At 43.3% G+C, this 25413-nt stretch overlaps 1 protein-coding gene across 1 annotated transcript in view; it reads right to left on the reverse strand.

Moving 5' to 3' along the window:
* Positions 1-11058: 11058 nt before the first annotated feature.
* BEND2 (BEN domain containing 2) overlaps positions 11059-25413 on the reverse strand; it is a 40182-nt gene continuing 25827 nt past the window's right edge. Inside the window, exons 8-12 of the mRNA XM_075914011.2 lie at positions 24930-25130; positions 23010-23131; positions 20928-21144; positions 12079-12282; positions 11059-11622 (exon numbers count right to left, since the gene is read on the reverse strand). Coding sequence (XP_075770126.1) covers positions 11387-11622; positions 12079-12282; positions 20928-21144; positions 23010-23131; positions 24930-25130 — 980 coding nt within the window. The 3' untranslated portion in view covers positions 11059-11386. The remainder of the gene's footprint in view (positions 11623-12078; positions 12283-20927; positions 21145-23009; positions 23132-24929; positions 25131-25413) is intronic.

The following is a 25413-nucleotide window of genomic DNA, read 5'->3' on the forward strand; positions in this document are numbered from 1 at the left end:
GTGATATATTAAGATGTTGAAACAAGTACCTTGATTCTAGAATCTAGCTTGAAACTAGGTTCATGTCAGAATAAGATCTTGTTCACACTAAAAAGTTGCACTGGTTAAAATTAATTCCTCAGTTGACTTAGACAGACTGGTGCAAGTGCCTTTGCAGACATCCTTGTTTCATGTTTATGATGGCTTCTTTTAGGTTGTCTTAAAACAGATTCTTAATTGACCTAAGCTACACCCACACAAACATATTCACATAGGCTGTGCCTAGACTGGCAAGTTTTTCCTTTTTGCTTTTGCGGAAAAACTTGCCAGCTGTCTACATTGGCCACTTGAATTTCCGCAAGAACACTGACGATCTCATGTAAGATTATCAGTGTTCTTGCGGAAATACTGTGCTGCTCCCATTCGGGCAAAAGTCCTCTTGCGCAAATCATTTGTGCAAGAGGGCCAGTGTAGACAGCACAGTACTGTTTTGCGCAAAAAAGCCCTGATGGCTAAAGTGGCGATCGGGGCTTTTTTGCACAAAACCGCGTCTAGATTGGTACAGACGCTTTTCCGCAAAAAGTGCTTTTGCGGAAAAGCGCCCGTGCCAATCTAGATGCGCTTTTCCAAAAATGCTTTTAACGGAAAACTTTTCTGTTAAAAGCATTTCCGGAAAATCATGCCAGTGTAGACGTAGCCACAAGGATTTGCTCTGGCTTAGCTAAACCATTTTAAAGTTACCCCTTGCAACTTTCTCATGTAGGCAAGGCCTAAGATGACAAATAAATAAAATGATTTTATATAATAGGATTTTGTATAACATTGGCTTTCTGACACATCATCTGGTTACCTATGATTACGATGGCCAAACTAATCAGTTTTTATAATGTGCAGAAGCAGCCAGCTAATCTTAGGCAAAAACTTTTCCCAAAGCCTATGTGCCTGATAGAAGACCCAAGAAAACCCCCTTTCCAGGTAAAAATATCTTTCAATCATGGTCCCCAAACAAGAAACACCCGTATTTAATACGCTTTCAGTCAGTAGAGCAGCAAATATATTCTAGTTTTATTTGTAAAATATTCTTTCCTAAAGGGCAAAATACATTTTACAAAAGTTAGCAAATCTGGTACAATTATGAGGATTTTATTATTTTTTATTCAGTTATTTGGGTCTCTTCAGAATGGAAGATAGATGTATGGACCACATTGACAGAACTCAGTGCTCATTAGCTAAATCTATAAATGTGTCATTCTGACATTTACATCTGTTGATGACAGTAGAAAAATTCTCTACAAATGCAGAAAAAAAATCTAAACATTTTTGGTATTTTTCTGAGTTTTGCAACTGGAAATAACCACAGACTGGATTTCAAAACTCTTGGTATTTTTGCAAAGAGGATCCCAAAGAAGAATGAGGATAGTTTTTTGGTTATAAACAAGAACAACTGTATTTCAAACATTAAACTTGAGGACTAAATAATAATGGCTAAAAGTCTACAGTGAAAATAAGTCCATTGAAGCCTAAATAGTAACTAAAGACCCAATCTTGCATGGTTCTGCACACAGAACCTTTGTGTCACACACAGACCCAGTGAAATGAATGGGTTTTACAAAAGGATGGCTGTATTGATTGAACAACTTGTAAAATTAGGGCCTGTGGAACAAACTATGGAGCCAATTCTGATGATTAGCTAAGCCGCTATCAATTTGGTATAGCTCCACAGCTTTCAGTAGCATTACTCCAGGTTTACAATATAGAAATAACAGAATTTGGCCTATTATAATGGCGAAAACTGCATGGGACTGAACAATATGATTTTTTTATGCAGGTACAAGTCCAGAAGCAGACCACACCATTTAACATTTTAAAATGAAAGCACAAATCCCTCTCTATGGATAGGTCTACACTGCTAGTAGGTGTGATTGCTACTTGTGTCAGCATATCCAAGCTAACTTTAATATTTTTAGTGCATCTACAGTGCAATGAAGATACTGAGGCACAAGCTTCAGTGCTGTCACTTCCTCATTGCTATTTATCACAGCACTAGCTACACTAAACCTAGATCTGGTATCCCTCCAAGTAGCTGCAATCACATCTTTGATTGCAGCATGGACATACCATGAGTTACATTTTGCTAATGGTGATGGATACACATTCTTTAGATGATTGTCTTAAGCAAATGGACATGGGTTATGAATAACTTAGTTTCATGAGTAAACTTGCCTTATAAAAGGAAATTACTGTTCTTAGAGATGTGTGTCCCCGAGGGTGGGCAGATTGGAGATTCGTCAGCAATGGTCTGCCAGACCGCGCATGCACATCGGGCACCTCATGCCATTTGCGACGTTTCTTAAAGCGCGTAGTCCAGCTCCCACCAGTTTCCTCCTAATTGCCTTTATCTGGAATACATACAAGGAGAACTCCAAAGCGGGGAGGAGGGTGGGTCATGGAGCACTCACAGGGATACATCTCGAAGAACAGATGTTACTGCACCAAGGTGAGTAACTTCCTTTTCTTCTTCGAGCGATGTCCCCATGGGTGCTCCACTGTAGGTGACTACATAGCAGTGCCCATGAAAGCTCACGGCGCTTCGGAGCTAAGGCTTTACTAGTGTAGATAGCACCGCTGAGGCAACTGCTGAGTCACTGATGAAGCTGTTGGGGATAGCGTAATGTTTTGCGAAGGTGGAGTTAGAGGACCAGGTGGCTGCTAGGCCGACGTCCTGTAAAGATACTCCCTTCAGAAAAGCTATAGAGGCTGTTACTGCCCTAGTGGAATGGGCTTTTGGTGTGCCCGGTAAAGGTTTGTTTTGTAACAAACAACAGCACACTATGCACTGGACAATAAGTTTCGAAATGCACTGTGCGGAAAGATGGTTGCCTTTGGAATGATCTGCCACCGATACTAAGAGCCATTGGGAATTGCGAAACGGTCGTGTCCTATCAATGTAAAAGGCCAATGCTCTGCACACATCTAGTGTGTAGAGCATGGCGTGCCGTTGCGAGGAGTGTGGTTTGGAGTAGGAAGGTTGGAGGACGAAAGACTCGTTAACATGAAAGTCTGAATTAATTTTAGGTATGAAATATGGTAGTGGTTGGAGTGTAACCCCTTCGGTTGTAAATACGATATAAGGGGGTGTAGCAGAAAGTGCGGTGAGCTCCCAACCCGTCCATCTTTGTCTCAGATGTCACTGATGTCACAGCTAAGAGAAAAGTGACCTTGGTAGTCAATAGTAACAAGGGGCAGATTGCCAAAGGCTCAAAGGGAGGCTGTATCAGGGCATCCGGGACAAGTTTTAAGTTCCACGGTTGGGGCAGATCTCTGCGTGGTAGGTAAAGGTTTGCTACTCCCTTCATAAACCTCTTGGACAATGGATGAGCGAAGATCAAGTACCCATCTATTGGCTCTCGAAAAGTAGTGATTGTAGCAAGGTGAACCCTAAGCGACGTTCACTAGACCGGAATTCCTTAAATGGAGTACGTAGTCAAGGATGCGGTGAATGAGGTCAGGTCCAGATTATTCTGCGCACACCAGGAACCAAATCTTCGCCATTTGTGCCAGTCAGTAGACTGGGTAGTGGGTCTCCGACTGTGGAGAAGAACATGTTTGACCTGTTGGGAGCAGATCAACGCCGAGTCCTGGAACCAGTTACGAGCCATGCTGTGAGACAAAGGTGGTCGGAGCGAGGGTGCACCAGGGTGCTCCTGGATCAGCAGGTTGCGGCGACTGGGTAGGGGATAGGGTGCATGAGGTGACATGCAAAAAAGAAAGGTAGCCAACTCCGATGTGGCCAAAAAGGGACTATGAGGATTACCGTTGCCTTTTCTGTCGCAATCTTCTCTAGGACTCTTGGTATCATGGGAATTGGGGAACAGGCATACAACAGATGGACTCCCCCGCCCCCAATCAAGAAGGAATGCGTCCCCATGGGAGTTCAGACCAACGCCTGCCCTGGAGCAGTAATGATGGCACTTCACGTTCAGATGCATGGTGAATAGATCTATGACGGGAAAGCCCCAGAAACCGAAGATTTCACGCAGCACCAGGGTTGTAGTTCCCACTCATGGTTCGCAACAAAGTACCTGCTGAGTGCATCAGCAGTGATACTGTCCTTGCCAGGTAGGTACAACGCTAATATTGTGACGTGACGGACACACCAATTCCATAGGCATATTGACTCTGCACAGAGAAGATGTGATCGAGTCCCTCCCTGGTAATTTATACAGAAAACCGTGGTCATGTTGTCGGTGAGCATGACCTGATAGCATGGTCCCTGATAAAGGTAAGAAAGTGCTTGTATGTGTTGAAAACTGCTCTCAGTTCTAGAAAGGTGATGCGGTGGGAGGTCTCTTGAATGGACTAATGGCCCTGTACATGATGATCATTGAGGTTTGCCCCCGCTTACTAAGGATTGGTAATTTGCATGGTAGGTTGAGGCTGGTGGAAGGGCACGCCCTGCAGAATATTGGTGGGGATGTCCACCATTGTAACGACTTTACCACATTTGGTGGTACTACAATTGACCTGTGAATATTGTGTTTGCCAGGAACGTAGACCGAAGCTAATCAGTACTGGAGACAGCACAGATGAAGCCTGGCGTGGGGTACAACAGATGTGGTAGTCGCTATTGTGTCCCAAAAGCTCTAGACAGGTGAGCACAGTCGTTACAGGACTTGTAGAGAGAACATGTACTAAGTCCTGGATCATTTGAAATCTGGTGACGGGCAGGTAAGTCTGGGCCATGGATGAGTCCAGACATGCACCTATTAATTCCAAAGATTGCTGAGGTATCATGGACAATTTTGGGACACTGATTATTAGGCCAAGGGCTTCGAAGACTGCCCTTGTTGCAGCCATGGACTGTTGTGCATCATTGAAAGATGGGCCCTTGATCAAACAATTGTCGAGATAAGAGAAGATGATTATTCCGGCACGATGGAGAACACCCAGGGTGCCGAAGAGAGATCAAAAGGTAGGACACAGTACTGAAAATGTTTGGTTCCAACTACAAAGCTCAAAAAGCACCTGTGTGCCGAATGAATTGTTACATGAAGTACACATCTTAATGGTCGAGGGACGCGAGCCAATCTCCACTGTCTAGGGCTGGGAAAACGGATGCCAATGTCACCATTTTGAATCTTTGTTTGCGAAGATGCTGGTTGAGTAGATGGAGATCTAAGACTGGTCTCCATCCACGGGACTTCTTTTGGGTAAGAAAATAACAGGAATAAAACGTCCTCCGTTGGAATTGCTCGGGTACCCTTTCCACCGTTCCGATGGCAAGGAGCTGAAGTACTTCTTGTCTTAACTGGGACTTGTGAGAGGGGTTCCTGAAGAGGAACTGGGAGGGTGGAGAAGTGGGGGGAAGGGAGTTGAATGGAATGGAATAACACGACATTACTAGCTCGAGGACCCATCAGTCAGTGGTGATGGTGGCCCATCGACTTCAAAATGGTCTTAGGCAGTGGTGAAACAAATGAGCTTCTTTGCATTGGTGGTCAGACAGTGGAATAGTGTGCAGACACTCAACCAACACATCAAACCTGCTGCCGATTATTGTGCTGGTTGGTCATCCTGTTATTCTGTGGAAATTGTGGTTGGCTAGGAGGGCTGAATAGTTGGCCATCCTCAGCGTTAGGGTAGCTGAGGTGTATGTCTTTCTACCGAAAAGGTCCAATTCTTTCATGTCCTTATTAGTGGTGTTTAAGTCTGTACTGTGAGTTCTTTGCCCTCTCTTGTGCAGCGTCAACCATGAGGGAGTTGGGTTGTGGGTGTGTCAACAAGGAAGTCCATGCCTTTGGCTGGGACGATATATTTCTTATCAGCCTTTTTATCGGTGGCTGGTATTGAAGTTGGCGTCTGCCATATATTGTCGGCCATCTCTAATATAGCCTCATCGAGGTGAAGGCGAGCTTGGACTTTTGAGATGGCTGGAGGTTCTTTAAAAGGCGAAGCTGTTTTTGTTGCACCTCCTTGAGTTGGACTTATTGAGTGCTGGCGACCCGCTTAAAAAGATCTTGAAACTGGTGAAGATCATCAGGTGGCGACACATCCCCTGGAATTATGGACTCATCGGGAGAGGACGAAGATGGGTCATTAGGAGAGAGCTCTTGTGGCTGCTCTGGGTCAGAGATCTGGCCTTCCTCAGGTTCAGAGAGGTGAAGCAGTTCGCATCAAGCTCTTGGAGGAGTAGACTGACGTGTGGTAGGTGGAGAAGGGGATCCCGTGAGGGTCCGTCTGTCATCTGGTCTATGGTAGCATGGAGAAATGGAATAGCATCTTGGGCGGCAATATTCATAATAGTAACAATCGTAGTGGTGATCATAGTATCGTCTAGGTGGTGAGGAATATCTCAAAGAGAAAATACTTCTTCAGTCCTCGTGATAACAGGTGTGCACCGAGAGCATTGGTGATCTGAGTGACCTAGATCTACACCTTGGTAAAGATGGAGACGGTGTATATCGGCGTGTGTTATAATCATGGGGTAGTGAATGAGCGCGTGAGATTGCAATGCGGTGTTCCACAGTAATCCAGTGCCGATGTTCACTTCTTGGCTCCAACGGGGTAGGAGAGGGAGACAAAGGGCCCAGGGAGAAAGTAATATGTCCCGGGCTCAGAGCAGTGGCAACTCTGTAGGATTTACATAGGGCTTTTGTTGGTACTGGCTGCTGTGGAACGGGATGTCTACTCGGTGCCGCAGACATTGCCGGTGCTGCAGACGTTGCTGGTGTTGCAGGCACCAATGCTGGCGCCATGTCAGTCACCGGTGTTGCGTGTGCCACCATCGATGCTGTGGATGGCGTAGGTGCCGCTGGCAGTGGGCTTACGCCCGGTGCCAATGCACTTCGGCCCGATTTAGCCTTGTCTGGGCGGTGTGAATGGGCCATGCCTGACGTGCCTGGTCTATCCCTGATAGACACAAATTGTCGGTAGTAATTTAGACAGGATAGGTCTCTTCTTGGCCAAGGGATGAGAGCTCGGCAAAATCGCTCGGCGCCTATCTTTTTGTGCCGAGTCCGACATGGCCACGGGTGAATCCTTTCGGGGAGGCTCTAGAGCTTTATCAAACAGTAGCATTCTGAGCTTCATCTCCCTGTCCCTGCGCGCCCACGCTGTAAGCTTGGAACACTGAGAGCACTTTGGAGGTATGTGACCCTCTCCGAGGCATTGAATGCAGCAGGAATGCCCGTCTGAGGCCAGCATGGGCTCCCTACAAGTCGCACTTTTAAATCCCAAGCAATCCCAGCATGGCTGAACTATATACAATTAGAAGTTGTTGGTTTTTTTAAACGAAACTAAGACCTACTGCTAACTAATATTACTAATAGAACGATCACTAAATACAACTAACTAGCAAAACTACTTTAATCTCTAACAGGATCTTGAGGAGAAGTGTTCACTCCGTCTGTGACTGAAGGACGGTTTGGAGGAATTGGTGTGAGCTGAACTGCTTGCTCTAAGAAACCGTGCAAACAGCACGAGGTGTCCGACACGCATGCGCATTCTGGCAGACCACTGCTGAAGAATCTCTAATCTGCAGTGCCAGGACAAGCCCAACACCTGCAGCAGAACACCCATGGGGACATCACTCGAAGAAGAACAATAGATACAGTATACAAAACCATGGTACTGCAAAGAGATAAGCCATGGCAACTCTTTTAATGGACTTGGATTCCAAATAATGTTTCAGGAACATGTATGATATAAACCAGATCTGAAATTTACTGGAATAACCGGTATCTCAAGTTACTGGGTTCACAAAGACATTACATAGTTTTATATTCTGTAAAATTGTTGCACAGAGATCTTATACTGTACATACTAGACAACACAATTACCTTGTTTACTAAAAATAGAAGTAACAATGAAAACAAGTAAATGTTTTTGAGCATCAGTACCAGAAATTTGGGATACTATAAATTAAAGATGAAAAAATAAACCCTTCAGCAAAATACCTAAATCAGTACTGCTTCACCTTTTATTATTAAACCCCCTACAACTTTACCTTAGCAATTATAGATTTTGGCTAAATTATGTCCTGGAAAAAGTAGAAGCAACTCAGTCAAAGACAGAGTTGCATCAGCTTCCACGAAAGCCGTACTGAGCCCTTATTATTTGTGAGCCTTCCCAAGCTCTGTTTCTATAAGCAGTTTGGACAGTATAGGCTACACTGAGATGTGATGTAAATGGTGGTGTCAATTTACACATTAAGTCTGTGTAGCTTGCATAGCAAGGGACTTAGAAATGAGGCTTTTAAAAGAAAAGCAACCAAGAGGAAGGTAAAAGATAAATAGAGACATCCCACCTTTGGTGTGCATGTTACACAGTTTACACCATCATTTACATCTTCCTCTGAATTTAGCACCGGATGTTTAATTTCCAACTAATTTCTTCTTCATCTGGCACACAAGTTATGCTCTTCGGAATTCCATCCTTTGACAGTTTTGAAATTATCTTCTCCTTTTTTCCTGTGAACCAACTACAATTGAATTTTAGTAACTTCATTATTGCAACAACAACAACAAAAAGTATACCAGCAACTTACCTGGCTTTGCCTGGATTCTTCAGGCAGGGAGCTGGCAGTGTGTGTGAGGGGAGGGGGAGGAGACAGGGCCTTGGGAATGTGGGAGGGGCCAGTGCAGGCTCGGGGATGGGGTGCATGAGTGAGGTTTGAGAAGTGAGGAGGGGCTCAGTATGTGAGGGGGGGTCCCATCTAGCACTGGCCACTTCTCTCTCCCCAATCCCCTGCAGCCATCATAGGCCTTTTCTCTCCCCGCAGCTTTCCCCTAGCTGCCAGGGGTCTTTCTTCTTCCCCAGTCCTGGTGCAGCGACCAAGGGCCAGGAGGGAGAGAAAAGGTTTGGGGCAGGAGGCTACTTACTCGGTGTGCTTGGTGTGTCAGACAAGATGGTGGAGCCCCAGTCCTGCTGGCCACACCTTGGTGGTGCAGTAGCCCCCAATGTGCACTCTGCAGCAGTAGCGGAGAACCTCTGACCCACAGACTGAGAAGGAGACACTCCCCACATTCCCTTTGCACATCAGCCCTAGTAGATTTTGTGTTCTCCAGTCCCACTGTGGAGCACCAGGGGAGCTGGAGCAATAGCATGACTCCCCAGTGCTGGAGGTGGACCTGGAGCCCTGGGGGCCAAATCTAGGCAAGCACCCAGGCCCGAGGTACCCCATTCCCCACTCTTCAGTGGCCTCTCTCAGTATCATGTATCTCCGAACAGCAACCACTCCCATTGCATGTTATGGAAAACAGTCCCTTTCCCAGGGCTTCCAGTTGTCCTGGCACAACCAAATCCTGACCTTGCTTTAAGTTAAGGTAAGAGGAAGCTGCATACTAAATTGCTAGTCCTAGCTATTACCATTTAGGAGCAGTTCTTGAACCAACAGACTCGCAGACAGAGACACAAACATACATATATACATATATATATATATATATTAGAGAGAGAGAGAGAGAGAGAGAGAGAGAGAGAGAGAGAGAGAGAGAAAATTACCTATGTAATGACCATAACTGAAAAACCTCATGGCCAGGCAACAGAAACTTTTATTTCTGCAAATGAAATATTTAAGTTTGGCATCCAATTATTGCTGTTGAATTTCATTTCAATTTATGAATGAATGAAACTAATGGGGTTGTCAATGAAATGCATCATGAGTATAGAGAGTCATGTAAAAAATGGAATGTTATTTTCTATTCATATATTTATTATGACTATAACAGTCAAGTAATCTCCAAAATAAGATGCTTTATTAACATGTGTATAAAATCTTATAGTCCTTTTTTCCTCCTTCCCCAACAGTCGCCAACAATCCTGACTATCTTGGAAACAAACAATGTCTTAAAATATATTCTGCATTTTCACCTTTCATACTTGACTTTGTAAAGTTAGATGTCAAATGCTTCCAACTACTAACAACCTACAAAACACAGAGAAACTATGCTTGATAGCTCACAACAAACTGCCCAAAAACCTAAAAAGTGTGACTATTTTGGGTGTGTGTGAATAGGTGTAAGGACTGTAATCTTAGTAAAAACCCAAGACATACAGAGCTAAAGCATGAGTCTCTTTAGCTTGAGCTAAAGGACTGATGGCTTGATGCCATGCCCAGTGAAGTCAATGGAAAGCCTTCCATTGGCTTCATTGGTGTATCAGGATCCAACTTCTCTAGCTGTAAGTTCAAGCAGACTCCTTCCTCTGTGGATTAGACAGAGAGGGAACATATACCAAACACAAAACAGTGGGTTATGTTGGTATGCTACTCCTTAAGTATCCTTCAAATGAATATATTTTGTAATTTACACTGAATAAAAGAGAACCAGAATATATATATACAAAAATATTCTCTCTCAATATTCCAGGCAAGAGCCAAACCACTGGGGAAAGGAAAATATTACTTAGCAATTATATTTGTTGTAGTTGTCTTCATCTTCCCTTATCCTACAACAAATCTTTTTTTGTAGGATGGAAGAAAAAAACCAAGATGTCCACCAACCAAAAGTGGTGTAATACAGATCACATTCTCCTTTCTGTGCTATAATTTTTTTCATTTATATTATCCAGCTGTTAGAGCAAGTTTCCCTTCTCAAACATAAGAAGCTTGACCCAGACAGGCTTTGTGAATCCTTATTCTTTTGTCCAGGGGGACAATAATTTTCTCTTTCTGATGCGCAATGTACTCCTTCAAGGCAAAATGATCTCTTCTGGGGCCAGTACTTCACTGAGGGTGTGTCTAGACTACATGCCTCCTTCGACGGAGGCATGTAGATTAGCCAGATCGGAAGAGGGAAATGAAGCCGCGATTAAAATAATCGCGGCTTCATTTAAATTTAAATGGCTGCCCCGATCTGCCGATCAGCTGTTTGTCGGCAGATCGGGGGAGTCTGGACGCGATGCCCCGACAAAGAAGCCTTTCTTCATCGGCACAGGTAAGCCTCGTGAAACCAGGCTTACCTGTGTCGATGAAGAAAGGCTTCTTTGTCGGGGCATCGCGTCCAGACCCCCCCGATCTGCCGACAAACAGCTGATCGGCAGATCGGGGCAGCCATTTAAATTTAAATGAAGCCGCGATTATTTTAATCGCGGCTTCATTTCCCTCTTCCGATCTGGCTAATCTACATGCCTCCGTCGAAGGAGGCATGTAGTCTAGACACACCCTGAAAGTAGATATTTGTCAGTCTAGTGCCCATCATGCAATCTAGCACCAAATGGCATTGGTCATCTCTATGATGGGCATGAGTGCCACTGGCTTAAGAAAAGAGGAATCCCAAGTCTTCTGGCATTTTGGCCTCGTGAAGTATATTACACAGTGCTAGGGACAAGCAAACAAGACTGACTTCTGTATAGCATTTTGAACAGCCTACAGCAAGAAATGTCACGTGGTTGTAAGACATGTAGCATTTTAGTCTGTAAGGTTGATAGTGTTGCTTTCATACGGCTTTACTGAAGTAGGGCTTTGCGGAGGACTCTTTTCATTTGATGCTGGTGTGGCCAAGGCTTTCTTTCGGACTCCAATTGCAGCTTTCTTATGGTCATGTCTAAGACTGCGGATTGTACTATTTATGGCAGCCACACATGCTTTCCAATCATATCCAGTTTCCTTTAGATCAAAAGATGGGTAGTTCTCTTGAAGAAAGTCTAACAATAAACGAGCAGATAAGTAGGGCGTTATCAATTATTTGTGCAAGTTCTGTTTTGCTCACATATTTCATTTAGACACAACTGGGTCAAAACAAGGCTTCAGAAGTGCACTCTCCCAGTATAGGTTACAGTCAAGCTAACCATCAAGTTATAAGGGTCAAAGCTAGAGTGATGATGAAGTCTATTTTTAAAGAGTTATTGGAAAAGCTGAAACGTATAAAAGTGATTAGATAGCCTAGGGAGATAATGTGAGGACAGAGTTTATTTATTTTGTTTTAATCTTGCACAGATAAGGAGTTGGGCTAAAAATATATCCCCCCTCCACTCCTCCAAATGGTTGTGCCTCTAATCTTGTGCAATGTTTTAGAAGCTGCATGATTTATTATTGCAATACAAGCTTAGTAATTTTTATTTATCTCCAGCCCATCTTTTGAAGAGAGTATCTGTGCATACCTCTGAGAGCATTGATCCTGTTGCAGTCCAGTGGACACATGCCACGTTCCAGATTACCATAAACATTGCTCTTCACCAACACATCTTCTGTGAAGAGATGGCGAATCAGATACCGAGCAGACAATTCTGGTCGAGACTTCCCCTTGGCTACATAAATAACTGAGAAGGGCAACTGAACATTGCGCCATGGATTCCCAAGGTGTTCTACAAAGGAAGTTGGAGAGATACATATTTTATTTTAATTGCAGAAATGTTGTTTACCATGCTTTCATGACCATATTATACTAGAAATACAGAAGACAATTTTTCCCTCGTGACACCATACTACTTACTCAGAAAGGCCAGAAGAAATAACACACATATATATATATATATATATATATATATATATATATATATATATATATATATATATATATATATATATATCTTTCATTCTGAAAGACCTTAAACCACTTGACAACCAATACAAGATATTTCACGAGTGTGCACATAACTCATGGTAGTTAGATTTAAAATTCAGCAGCTCTGGGGAGGAATGATGACAATCAGTGCGTAACATACCAAATGTGGAGGAGAGAAAGAAAAATTTTAGCAAAGGACATGGAGCAAGTCCCTGGCCTAACAAAAAGCATTATGGGATCCTCAGTAATGGAGGTCCTATCTGTGTTGATCCATAAACCTGGGCACCCCGGACGTCCCATCATCTCTGGTATTGGCACGCTCACTACTGGTCTATCCAGCTATGTAGACTCTCTTCTCAAACCCTTCGCAACCAATACCCCCAGCTATCTCCGAGACACTACTGACTTCCTAAGGAAACTACAAAACATCGATAACCTCCCCAATAACACCATCCTTGCCACCATGGATGTAGAAGCTCTATATACCAACATCCCACATGAAGACGGATTACAAGCAATTAGAAACACTATCCCAGAGGACACTACTGCCAACCTGATAGCAGACCTATGTAACTTTGTTCTCACCCACAATTATTTCCAGTTTGAGAACAACTTATACCTCCAGATCAGCGGCACAGCCATGGGTACACGCATGGCCCCATATTATGCTAACATCTTTATGGCTGACCTAGAACAACGTTTCCTCAACTCCCGTCCCCTTTCACCCCTTCTCTACCTACGGTACATCGATGACATCTTTATGATCTGGACGCATGGCCAAGAAACACTGGAGATATTCCACAGAGATTTCAACAACCTACACCCCACCATCAACCTCAGCCTGGACCATTCTACACGAGAGATCCACTTCCTGGACACCACCGTACAAATCAACAATGGAAAACTAGACACGACTTTCTACAGAAAACCCACCGACTCATACAGTTACCTACATGCTTCCAGCTCCCATCCAAAACACACCACACGATCCATCGTCTATAGCCAAGCCCTTCGATACAACCGCATCTGCTCTAATCCCACTGACAGAGACCAGAAGCTTCAGGATCTCTACCAAGCATTTATAAACCTCAACTACCCACCCAGAGAAATAAAAAAGCAAATTGAAAGAGCCAGACGAATACCTAGAAACCATCTACTTCAAGACAGACCCAAGAAAACCATCAATAGAACACCACTTGTCATCACCTACAACCCCCAACTTAAACCTGTCCAACACATTATCAATAAACTACAGCCTATACTGGAACAGGATACCATACTCCAAGAGGCTCTGGGAGACAGACCCATAGTCTCCTATAGACAACCACCTAACCTCAAGATGATTCTTACCAACAACCACAGGACATACCACACTAATACCAACCCTGGTACCTTCCCTTGCAACAAACCCCATTGCCAGCTTTGTCCACATATTTATTCTGCTGATACCATTATTGGACCTAACCAAGTGAGTTATAAGATCAAGAACACATATTCCTGCGCATCCAGAAATATAATCTATGCTATCATGTGCCGAAAGTGTCCGTCTGCTATGTACATTGGACAAACATCTCAGACACTTCGCCAAAGGATTAATGCCCACAAAACAGATATCAGACAAGATCACAAAGAAAAAACAGTTTCTTGCGATTTTAACCAGAAAGGACACTCTCTCAATGACTTAACCACCTGCATTCTGCTACAAAGACCTTTTACATCTGCACTTGAAAGGGAATCCTCTGAACTGTCATTCATGTTAAAATTCGACACTCTCCAAAGAGGATTGAACAAACACTTGAACTATCTTACACATTATCAAGATAGCTTTCCCAATTATCACCTCTAATACCATTAACTCACAAACATCCCACTCTCCCTACCTCTAATATCGTCAATTCACAGACACTTACCTTCCTTCCTCCCCCCTCCCCTGCATCTCCCTCCTGTTCTGAAATGTGATTTGTCCTTTGCATATGCGTTCATTTTTTTAATCGTATCCTTTGGTATATATGGTTGTGACTATTTTCTTCCACTATTTGATCTGAGGAAGTGGGTCTGGCCCACGAAAGCTCATCATCTAATAAACCATCTTGTTAGTCTTTAAAGTGCTACATTGTCCTGCATTTTGCTATCTGTGTTGAGTCTTACATACAGTAATGCACGAAACTCTGGGTATCTAAAAGACTGCAATAATCCTGATGCAGGCAGAACATGGGATCTGAAGAACACTAGGTATTTTAAACACAATGGGTTAGATTTGCAAGACACCTCAAGCAGCCAAAAACATTTTAAACATATATTTGCTCTGCTGTACAGCAGCATAATAGAGCCCTTGCTATGCTTTAAGCAATGCTAGTTATATAACAGGACTTGCTGCAGAACTGCTTCCTTTTCGGTGTTATTTCTTAAAAAATAAACAAATGAAAGAAAAACTGCCCCAAAACAAAAACAAAACAAAATCCTAGTCCTGACAAGAAATAAAAGTTATGCTACTTTGGACAGATTTCAAACCTTGAGGATGGAGAATGAAAATAAAATGAATATTCTTCTATATGACTCTGAACCTACCTTCATTTCAGTAAATGCCAAACCACACACAGAATAAATGTTACATTATATGTAGCAAGAGAACAGTCAATTATATAAGGCCTTTGAATGACAGGGTCCTGCCACTTCAGACTTATACAAGTCCCATTCAACCAACTGTCTCCCAGGAAAATTGCCACAGAGGGTGTGTCTACACAGCAGTGTTATTTTGGAATAAGAATAAGTTACTCACCCTGTGAAGTAACGATTGTTCTTCGAGATGTGCCCCATGGTGCACCACACTAGGTATCAGGTCCTGTCCCGGCGCTGCGGCTTGAAGATTTCTCATAGCTGTGCTATGCCAGCTTGCGCATGCGTGCTTCCCCAGCGAGGCGTTTGCGCCTTTGATCAGCCACGCGCAAGCCGACAACCATTAGTTCTTCTCACCTGCTCATCTGAAAGAAACAAATAAACAATTCCGGAGCGGGGAGGAAGGGCGGGTCATGGAGCACCCACGGGGCACATCTCGAAGAACAATCGTTACTTCACAGGGTGAGTAACTTCTTCTTCTTCTTCGAGTGGCCCCATGGGTGCTTCACTCTAGGTGACTCTGGAGCAGTATCTAGGACAGAGTTAGAGCGCTCCGGAATCAAGACTACTAGCATGATTAAGTGCTGTTGTAGCCACATTGTCCGTCAAAATCCTGGTAGTTGTATTCCGAATCTGCGACCGAAAATGCTTGCAAGCATGGCATACCGCTCTCAACTCGAGGACATTGATATGTAATAGCATTACCTGTGTCGACCATCGTCCCTGGACTGTGCAACTGTCCATGTGAGCTCCCCAACCCGTTAGGGAAGCATCTGTTATCTGTTTTGTAGGTTGTGGGCGATGAAACGGGATGCCCACAAGAAGATTGGCCAGGTTGACCCACCACTGTAGGGACTCCCGGACATACTGCGGCACCACTATTGGCCTATGAACACTGTGCTTCACTGGAACATAAACAGTGGCCAGGCAGTGTTGGAGGCAACGAAAACGTAACCTTATGTTGTGTACTACAACGGTAGCAGCAGCCATATGCCCCATCAACTGTAGACAGACGCACGTGGGAATTGTCGGAGCGTGTACTACAGTGTGCGCCATCTTTGATCGCCATAAAACATTCCGTTGGTAAGTATGCTTGTGCCATGGTGGAATCGAGTCGTGCGCCTATAAAAGATGAGGTTGTGGGATGGAACTAGTGATGACTTCTTCACATTTATGAAGGCCCAGAGCAGCAAATGTGCTGGACACTGTTCAAACCATATGACATATTTCTGAATACGTCGTGCCTCAGAAGAGGCAATCGTCCAAATAGGGGAAGATTGTCACTCCCAATCTGCGCAGATGGGCCGCAACCACTGCCAACGTTTTGGTGAAAACCCTGGGAGCACATGCCAGATCGAAGGGCAGGACTTTGTATTGATAGTGCTCGTTCCCCGATTGAAAATGGAGGAAACGTCTGTGAGCCATGTGGAAATAAGCGTCTTGTAAGTCGAGGACTGCAAGCCAATCCCCTTTGTTCAAGGACGGAATGATAGTTGTTAAGGTTACCATCTTGAAACGAAACATCCAAAGGTGCCGATTTAGCTTTCAAAGGTCTAGAATGGGTCTCCAGCCTCCCGACTTTTTTGGTGTGAGAAAATATCGGGAATAAAAGTCTTTTCCCCAGAACTGCTTGGGAACTCTCTCTATTGCCCCAATGGCGAGCAAATGTTGAACTTCCTGTTGCAGCAGTTGCTCATGAGAGTGGTCCCTGAAAAGGGACGGGGCAAGGGGATTGGTAGGGGGAATAGAGAGAAAGGGAGTGGAGAAGCTGGACTGCACTACTTCTAGTACCCATCTGTCCGTGATGATGTCGGACCAACGATGGTAAAATGACCGTAGGCGCTGACGGAAAAGATGGATAGTCTCATCTTCCATGTTGATTGGAGGTAGCTGGCTTGTATCCTCGACAGACAAGTCAAATTTGATGCTTAGTTGACGATTGATAGGTTGAATGGCCCCGTTGGGGTCGTTTGCACTGAGGACATTGTCTAGGGCGTTGATTGTCAAAGGGACATGATTGTTGTCTGGAGAAATTAAAATCATATCTTCGTTGATAAGGAAAATAACATCTACGTTTGAAGGAGGTAGTATACATCCCAAGTGTATGTAGAGTGGTGCGTGAATCTTTTCCCGAGTGGAGGACTTCGTCGCTGTTCGCTGCAAAAAGCTTAAGCTTGTCAAACGGTAGGTCCTCAACTTTGCTTTGCATCTCCTTTGGGGCTCCTGCAGATGACAGCCATGATGATCTCCTCACGGCAATACCTGTGGCAGTAGCTCTAGCCGCTGTGTCAGCTATGTCCATGGCTATCTGCAGTGCCATACTACATGATGCGTACCCTTCTTGGACTATTGCCTTCAAGAGTGGCTTCTTGTTGTCCGGGAGATGATTAAGTAACTCAGCTAATTTGGAATAATTATCAAAATTATGGTTGTATAGATAGGCCGAATAATTCGCAATGCGCAGTAGAAGTGTGGCTGAGGAGCAGACATTCCTACCAAAAATGTCCAATTTTTTATTGTCCTTGTCCTTGTACTGTGGCGCTTTAGCCCTACGTTGTGCTGCATCCACTACTAACGAGTTACGCTAAGGATGACTGAACAAGACGTCCAATCCTTTCACCGATACAAAATACTTTGTCGGCCTTTTTTACTCGTAGGTGTAACCGATGTTGGGGTCTGCCATATCTCATGCACCACTTCCATGATCGCATTATCAATAGGTAAGGCGATCTTTGCACGTTGTTGTGGACAGAGGTTTTTCAAGAGACGGTGCTTTTTAACCGGAACATCCATTAGCTGTATTTCCTGTGTGCCCGCCACACGTTTAAACAGGTCTTGAAATTGTTTCAGATCATCCGGCGGAGAGACATCAGCTGGAAATATCGCCTCATCCGGAGATGATGAGGAGCAGTCTGCTGGAGAAGTTTCTGGTTTGGGGTCTTCAACATCAGACAACTGCCCTCTTCAGGCACGGACTGGTCTAGTTGGATCGTTGGACTCTTAGATGGAGAAGGTGAGTCTAGGTGCTGTGACTGATGAGGTAAGTATTTTGCACTCGATGGTTGACAAATGCAGGAGGATCCCCTACGGGAGGAGGATGTACGATCACAGCGGGGAGGATCATCATATAGTCTATGGTAGCTATCATAGCGCTCAAAACACAATGGGGAGGAGTGGCGTGACAAACATGCACTACCATGCTGGATATAATAGACGCAGCTTGGGGAGTATCTATCAGACTCATATCTTGAGGATCGACTGGGTGAGCGGGACCGACGTGTTTCTAGATACACAGCATCCCTATAATTACGCTGTCCATACTTGACCCGTGTAGGAGAAGCACTATAGTCACGATAGCGAGCGTACCAGGGATCTGTTTCTATAATGAGTCTTTGATAATGCCTTCCTATGTAGGGAGGTGTCTTCCGCCCTCACAGCCACAGGAGAGCCAGGCACCGAATGGCAGTGGAGCAGTGCTGGGGAAAGCAGCTGTTGCTGCGTTGATGCTGGTGCTGGCAGAATGCCCGGTGCCGGAGTCAGCAGTGGTGCCGGGGCTGAGGCATCAAGACCTTCTGCCTCGGAGCCTGGTGCCAGAGGAGACGGTGCCGTCATAAGTGGGGCTGGTGAGGCAGGCGCTGTTATAGCCGGTGCTGCTGAAGCCAGTGCAGAGCGGCTGGTGAATTGTGGCACCGGCGTCAATTTCACAGAACGCACAGCTGAGGCCAGTGCAGACTTGCCGGCTAGCTGCGGCACCGCTCCTGATCTCGGTGGTGGAGGCTCTCTCATGGCCGCCCAGGCAGATTGTCCAGACCCCCCGGGGGTCATTTTGGATGCCCCTGAAGCCATTGCAGCTGCTGAAGGGAGGGATCGCGCTGGGGACGGCTTCGATCACTTTGAGCCGGCTGGTCCCAGGGAAGCCGCCCTATGTTTTTGTTCGGGGGCTTTTGTGGCTGCGGGAGGGATCGAGTCAGGCTGCAACGCCTTCCCGAACATCAGCATGCGGATCTTCATCTCCCGCTCCCTCCAGGCTCCCGATGTTAATTTTCTACAATGGGTGCACTTCTCGGGGACATGAGCTTCCCCCAGACACCTAATGCAGGTGTCATGGCATGCCAAACACTTTTTAAAACCAGTTGATCCAGGCATTTTCAGAATGAGTACAGAATAAATGCCTGTATAAGCCCCATGTGAAGCCTTGGCAATTTCACTTTTAGTGCTTTGCGCAGCACTTTAAGAGAAGCGGCTTGAGGAAAAAAACTTTTTTTTTTTTTTTTTAAAACTCTCTTATGAACAGGAGAACAAACTAACAGGAACATGACTAATACTAACAAATTTAACTATTTACAGATGCAAAAACTGACTGAAAACATTCTAAAGACAAAATACTCAGGGAGCTCAGACCGTGACCTGAGACGGTTGAGAGGAACTGACGGTTGTCGGCTCGCACGCGGCTGATCAAAGGGGCGAACGCCTCACTGGGGAAGCACGCATGCACGAGCCGGCGAAGTACGGCTATGAGAAATCTCTGAGCTGCGGCGCCGGGACGGGACCTGACACCTAGAGCGGAGCACCCACGGGGCCATTTGAAGAAGAAGTGACATAATTCTGAAATAATACAGCCCGTGTCTACACTACAAGCAGTTATTTTGACAATGTCGAAATAATGGTGAGCTGGAAGACTTCTTACTCCAACTCCTGTATGAGGAGTAAGGGAAGTCAGACGAAGAGTGCTCTTTCTTGGACTTCCTGCTGTGTAGACAGTGTCAAAAGCCAAAATAAAGCTACGCAATTGATGTAGCTCAAGTTGCATAGCTTATTTCTGGTTTAGCCCTGCTATCTAGACATGCCCAGAGAATTTTCCCCAAAGATCTTGATAGCCATTACATGCCACATGTAGTATCTTCTTTTACTGCTATATTTATAAACTGTACACTTTATTAATGGAAGAAAACAAACAAAACCGCTTTTTGGATTATTTGGAAATTGTTATAAACTTTAGCACAATGACAGATCTGCCTATGAAATTAGGATATAGAAAATGTATCTTCCTCTTTAACATAACAAGTGGCCTTAGAACATTTATTATTTCTCATACAAAGTGGGAAAATAAGATAATAATGCATGAACTTTTGAAATGCTAGAAGGACTATTTCATAGATGAGTTTGCCAATCTAATTAATCAGAAGAAGTGAAAATACATTTGTGGTAAGGACAGGAGTAGATGGAATCACAGGTGATCTGTTGCCAGAGTCTGCCATAAAGGGAGATACTACAGGTTGGAACTTCCTGATCTGGCATCCTCAGGACCTGACCAATCCCAAATGAGGGAGTTTGCCAGACCAGGGGAGGTCAATTCTGGATGCTCCGCTGATGGAACTTAGGCTGTCATGGGGTCTGTCAGCAGACCTGGCTGGACTCCCCTTCCAGGCCACCAGGCTCCACTGCGAATCTGGCCACCAGCCCTGGGCTACCAGGCTCCCTGCCCCAGGGCTGCCAACCTGGGCTCCCTGCTCCCAATCACTGGACTCCCAACTGCTGGGGCTCTCTGGTTCAGAACATGGATATTGCCGGACCACAGTCCTGGACCAGAGAGGTTCAACCTGTACCTACATTGTGGAATTACCTTGGGAAAAATGGAAAGTAATTCTGTAGATCAGTAAACCCCATTTACCACTGCATAGGATTGGAGGCGCTGTATATCACAAATAACTTCACTTATCTGTACTGAAATAGCACGGCAATTTTGGAATCTTAACAGCTGCCATTTCCCAGTAAGCAGTATAAAATACAATTTGTGGCAATTCAGAGGATGAAAGTTTCCTAACTTACCCATTGGTTCCAAAGACTGTAGTTTATTGGATGAAGGTGCATGGAACATCTCTGGGATTTTATCCCATGTGGTATTCTGAAGTCTGTTTGTTGTTGAGCTGGTCATTTTCTGCACGGATTGAGAATTGACTTCACTATCCTCTCCGTTATAATTTAAATCTACACAAATGGATGTGTCTGGAGTGTCAGCAGGTTTTTCTTTACCTTCAGTTGGCTCCTGAAACACACAAATGGGGTTAACACAAGCATTGGGAGAAGTCTACTAGTTTTCCAGTTAAGTGTCAAATGATTTTCGCATTAAGAATTAGAATCCACAAAATTAAGAAATTGCTAACCATACGTTTGAACTACATGAGCCACATGTCAGCCACTTGTTGAGGTCCTTGTGAAATATAAGGCACTTCAGAAGCTGAGTTGCATGGAATTCCAGGTGTTCTGGGAGTAAAACTGCAATGTGATGCAATGGCTGGAAATATGTAACCAGATATGGGAAGGCCTATGCAAGTACTGTATATAGAGAAGGTACAGTCTTGGGGAAGCATAACCTAGGCACACTGAAGACCCAAGGGTTGCAAAGAGGAGCCAAAAAATGAATAAAGTGAGAAATGCTGGACATTATGCCAGAAATATTTTGAGAGGAACTGTGACTATTATTTGTGAAGAACAGGAAGACAGGTTACATCTCTGGTTTGAATTAGAGAGACAGAAGAACTATAGTATAGGTAGAGTACTTACAATCCTTTTTTTGCACCTAACACAAATCACAGAGATATTACTTGCCAAGGAAATCTTTATAGCTCACTGAACAATTGCAGCATAGCATTCTGCTCATCAAAATAACTTAGTAAACCACATTTCCAACACTGTTTTGAGCTCCTACCTATAGCAACACAGTACAGAACATGAGCGTGAAATAATTGGTAAGACTTCTAGGAAAGGTTCCTGCTGTACAATTTTTCAGAGTAACAAGACACTGCTGAAGTCAGCACAGATTGCTTTGGAAGGATACTGACTGAAGGGGTTTGACAGATGCGGATAACAAGGGAGTTGTCATCCAATTTACAATAATGTTAATAGACTATGAATAAATGAATTGTTAAATAAATTCCAGTGGCATGGAGACAGGTTATTCAGCAATAGGTTAAGATGCATTTTTGTGTCCCTAATATTAGTGGCATGAAAAACAAAAGGATAAAACACTTTCCATTAGTTTAACCAAACAAGGACACTTGCAAATATTTTTATTTAAATAATTTAATACTGAAAAATTTAAGAAATAAAATTTCTTAGTAACAGTTCTTAAACAGTACTTTTTGCTAAAGCTTTATATGTTTGTTTTTAAATTTTATTTCTTTTAAGTAAATATTCATGTGTGACCATTAAAAGAGTGTTTGCGTTTATCCTTAATGAAGAGTTCTTAAAAATAAATTCTAACAAAGAATAATCTGTCCTAAATTATAAAAATCAGGGAGATTGGGATTGCTAGCTATCCAGGGCCCCGATTCTGCAAAGTTTATTATGATTATGCATATTCTTAAATGATTACGTAACAGAGAATAATTCAGACCACGCAGGTCTTCTAATAACTAGCCACTTAAACGTTGGTAACATTGGTAATTCTATACAATTACTAAAAATTACAACAAATTTTAATACCCGTAGGCAAATCTTACCGCATTTCTATTTGAGGGTTTTGAATGTGTGTGTCTTTTGTTAATACTATAAAATATAAAAATGCTGACACTGTTCCATACACACCATTGTGAGCGGAGTCAATGGAGCTGTGCTGAACCACAACAAAATAAGTCCTAAAGAGTCTTAAATTATGGTGGTCAGTTGCTGAATTACTTATACATTTAATTCTGTAAAGAAACATGTACTCCCTCAATCATAGAATCATAGAATGCTAGGACTAGAAGGGACCTCGAGAGGTCATCGAGTCCAGTCCCCTGCCCTCATGGCAGGACCAAATACTGTCTAGACCATCCCTGATAGACATTTATCTAACCTACTCTTAAATATTTCCAGAGATGGGGATTCCACAACCTCCCTGGGCAACTATTATACCTTGAGATGACTTACTGGATTTATTTTGGTTTCACAGCGTAAGCAACGGATCATGGCATTGACGTTTGTGATGCAGGTTTTCCAGTCTCTTCCATATTCACTCAGGTCATAATTTGGGAAATGAGTTGCAAGAAATTCTGCAAACAAAATATCAGAAGTCTTTTAAACTAAATGTCAGAATTTCTTTTAAACTATAAAGAAGCACTAAAGAAAGATGTAGTCATATAAGACAACACAATGAGATCAATTTCAAGTGTTTACCGAGGTTGTCAAAGAGTTTTAGATTTTAGTTTACATTAAGGAAATGTACAGTACAGTGAAACCTTTGTTATCCAGCACTCTGTTAACCAGAAAACTTTGTTAACCGACATTGCCCCCAGCTACAATACTGTCACATCTTCAGGCGCACAGGCCTGGTTTACCATGACTGGCTTAACAATTTTTTATTTAAGAAGTACTAATCATCTTTAACTCAAAATAGAAATGAGAGACTAAATGCCTCTCAGTACAAAACTACCAATATTAAAAACCCGAGTTTTACTATTATCATCCATTGGTTTTTCCTAGGTTGATGGGACCCTCAGATAACCGGAATTTAGAGATAACCAGAATGCTCTAATCCCCGAGCGTGCTGGATAACACAGGTTTTACTGTAGATGGATACTTTCTAAATAGGCAGCAGTATACTTCTTCATCACATTACAAAACTGAGATGCATTAGAAAAGCTTCCCTGTATCTGGTAGGGAGCATTTTCAAACACACAAAATCTGGCTATTAATAGAGATGAAAGGACTAGAAATGGGGCTAACATACATCAATCTATTGTTCATATGGCTTACTTGCTGCCAAGACAGAATAAACAACACCTGGGCTGTGTCCAGACTCAGGGGTTTTTTCGGGAAAAGTAGCCTTTTTCCAAAAAAACTTCACCTGCGTCTAGACTGCAGCCGCGTTCTTTCGAAATTAAATCGAAAGAACGCGGCTTTTCTTTCGACGGCGGTAAACCTCATTTCACGAGGAAGAACGCCTTCTTTCGAAAGTGCTTCTTTCGAAAGAAGGCGTTCTTGAATGTAAATAGGGCTTCTTCGAAAGAGAGCATCCAGACTCACTGGGTGCTTTCTTTCGAAAAAGCGGCTTGCTCTTTCGAAAGTTCCGCGTGTAGTCTAGACGCTCTCTTTCGAAAGAGGCTCTTTCAAAAGTATCTTTCGAAAGAGCCTCTTTCGAAAGAGGCTTGCAGTCTAGACATAGCCCTGATGTGTGAGTCTCTCAGACAAAGAAGTAGTGATAGAAATGTAGCCGTGTTAGTTAGTCTGGTGTAGCTGATACAAAAAACAGGACTATGTAGCACTTTAAAGTGCTAGTTAGTCTTTAAAGTGCTACATAGTCCTGTTTTTTGTTTCAGAAAAATAAGTAGTTAGTGTGTGCGTAAGATGCATGCATGTGGATTGGGAGTTGGGAAGGGCATTTCTCAAAATATTGCCACTCTCACCACTTTTCAAACAAGGAAGAAATGGAGAGTTAGGAGAAAAGAATTCTGAAATTTCCATTAATTTGTGTTTTAGGTGTGTTATGGCCTCATGATATAAAATGAATAAGATCAGCTGATTCATGAATGAGACAAGTATGAAATTTAAGAGTAATCAGAGAAACTACCATGAATATTGATAGAGTTTACAATGAACATTTGAGGGAAACTTGAGATAAAAGTTCCCCTCAAATGTTCATTGTAAACTCTTTCAATATTTCAACTAGATAAAAGTTCCCCTCAGAACCCAAAGGAGCAGACTGGAGCAATAGTCACTACTAGGTAATGTAATAGTTACTAGATAAGGACTCTCAAAAAGTAGAAGGACACAATGCAAAGTTCATAATTAAGAATTCAAGAAGACTGCTAAAGAACAAAAGTGAATACTATGTTTTGTAAATTAGCATACCTCTTACTGCAGCAACCTTGTTAGGATCCAACGTTCTGCGCCCTCGTGCACTGACACCCATAATGCTACACAGCAATGTTTCCTTGGGGAACAAGACACGGACAAGGTAGCGTGCTGCATACTTTGGTTTGGTCTTTTGTCGAGCTTTCATCAAATAGTTTCCAAGAACCTTTACATTTCTCTTTGGATCACCAACATACTCTTTGTAAAACAAAAATATTTTAAAGAGATTAACACAAATTTGTTAAAAGGAACTCTTCCCCAAACCAATTTCTCTCTTTACTTTTATGAAACAATAAATTCATATTTCCCAAACTTTCATTATCAAAACTAGGTTTACTACATATAATTACCTGTCTTTGCGCACTTATAGAAGATATAGAAATACCTTCCATTAGTATCTTCTGACTGAATAAGCATTTTTAGTTCACTTATATCAAGCACCCAATCTGATTAAACAATAGTAACAGCATTTTTAAAAAGC

The sequence above is a fragment of the Pelodiscus sinensis genome, chromosome 1 (assembly GCF_052426305.1).
Source record: "Pelodiscus sinensis isolate ZL-2025 chromosome 1, ASM5242630v1, whole genome shotgun sequence".
Classification (NCBI taxonomy): Eukaryota; Metazoa; Chordata; order Testudines; family Trionychidae; genus Pelodiscus; species Pelodiscus sinensis.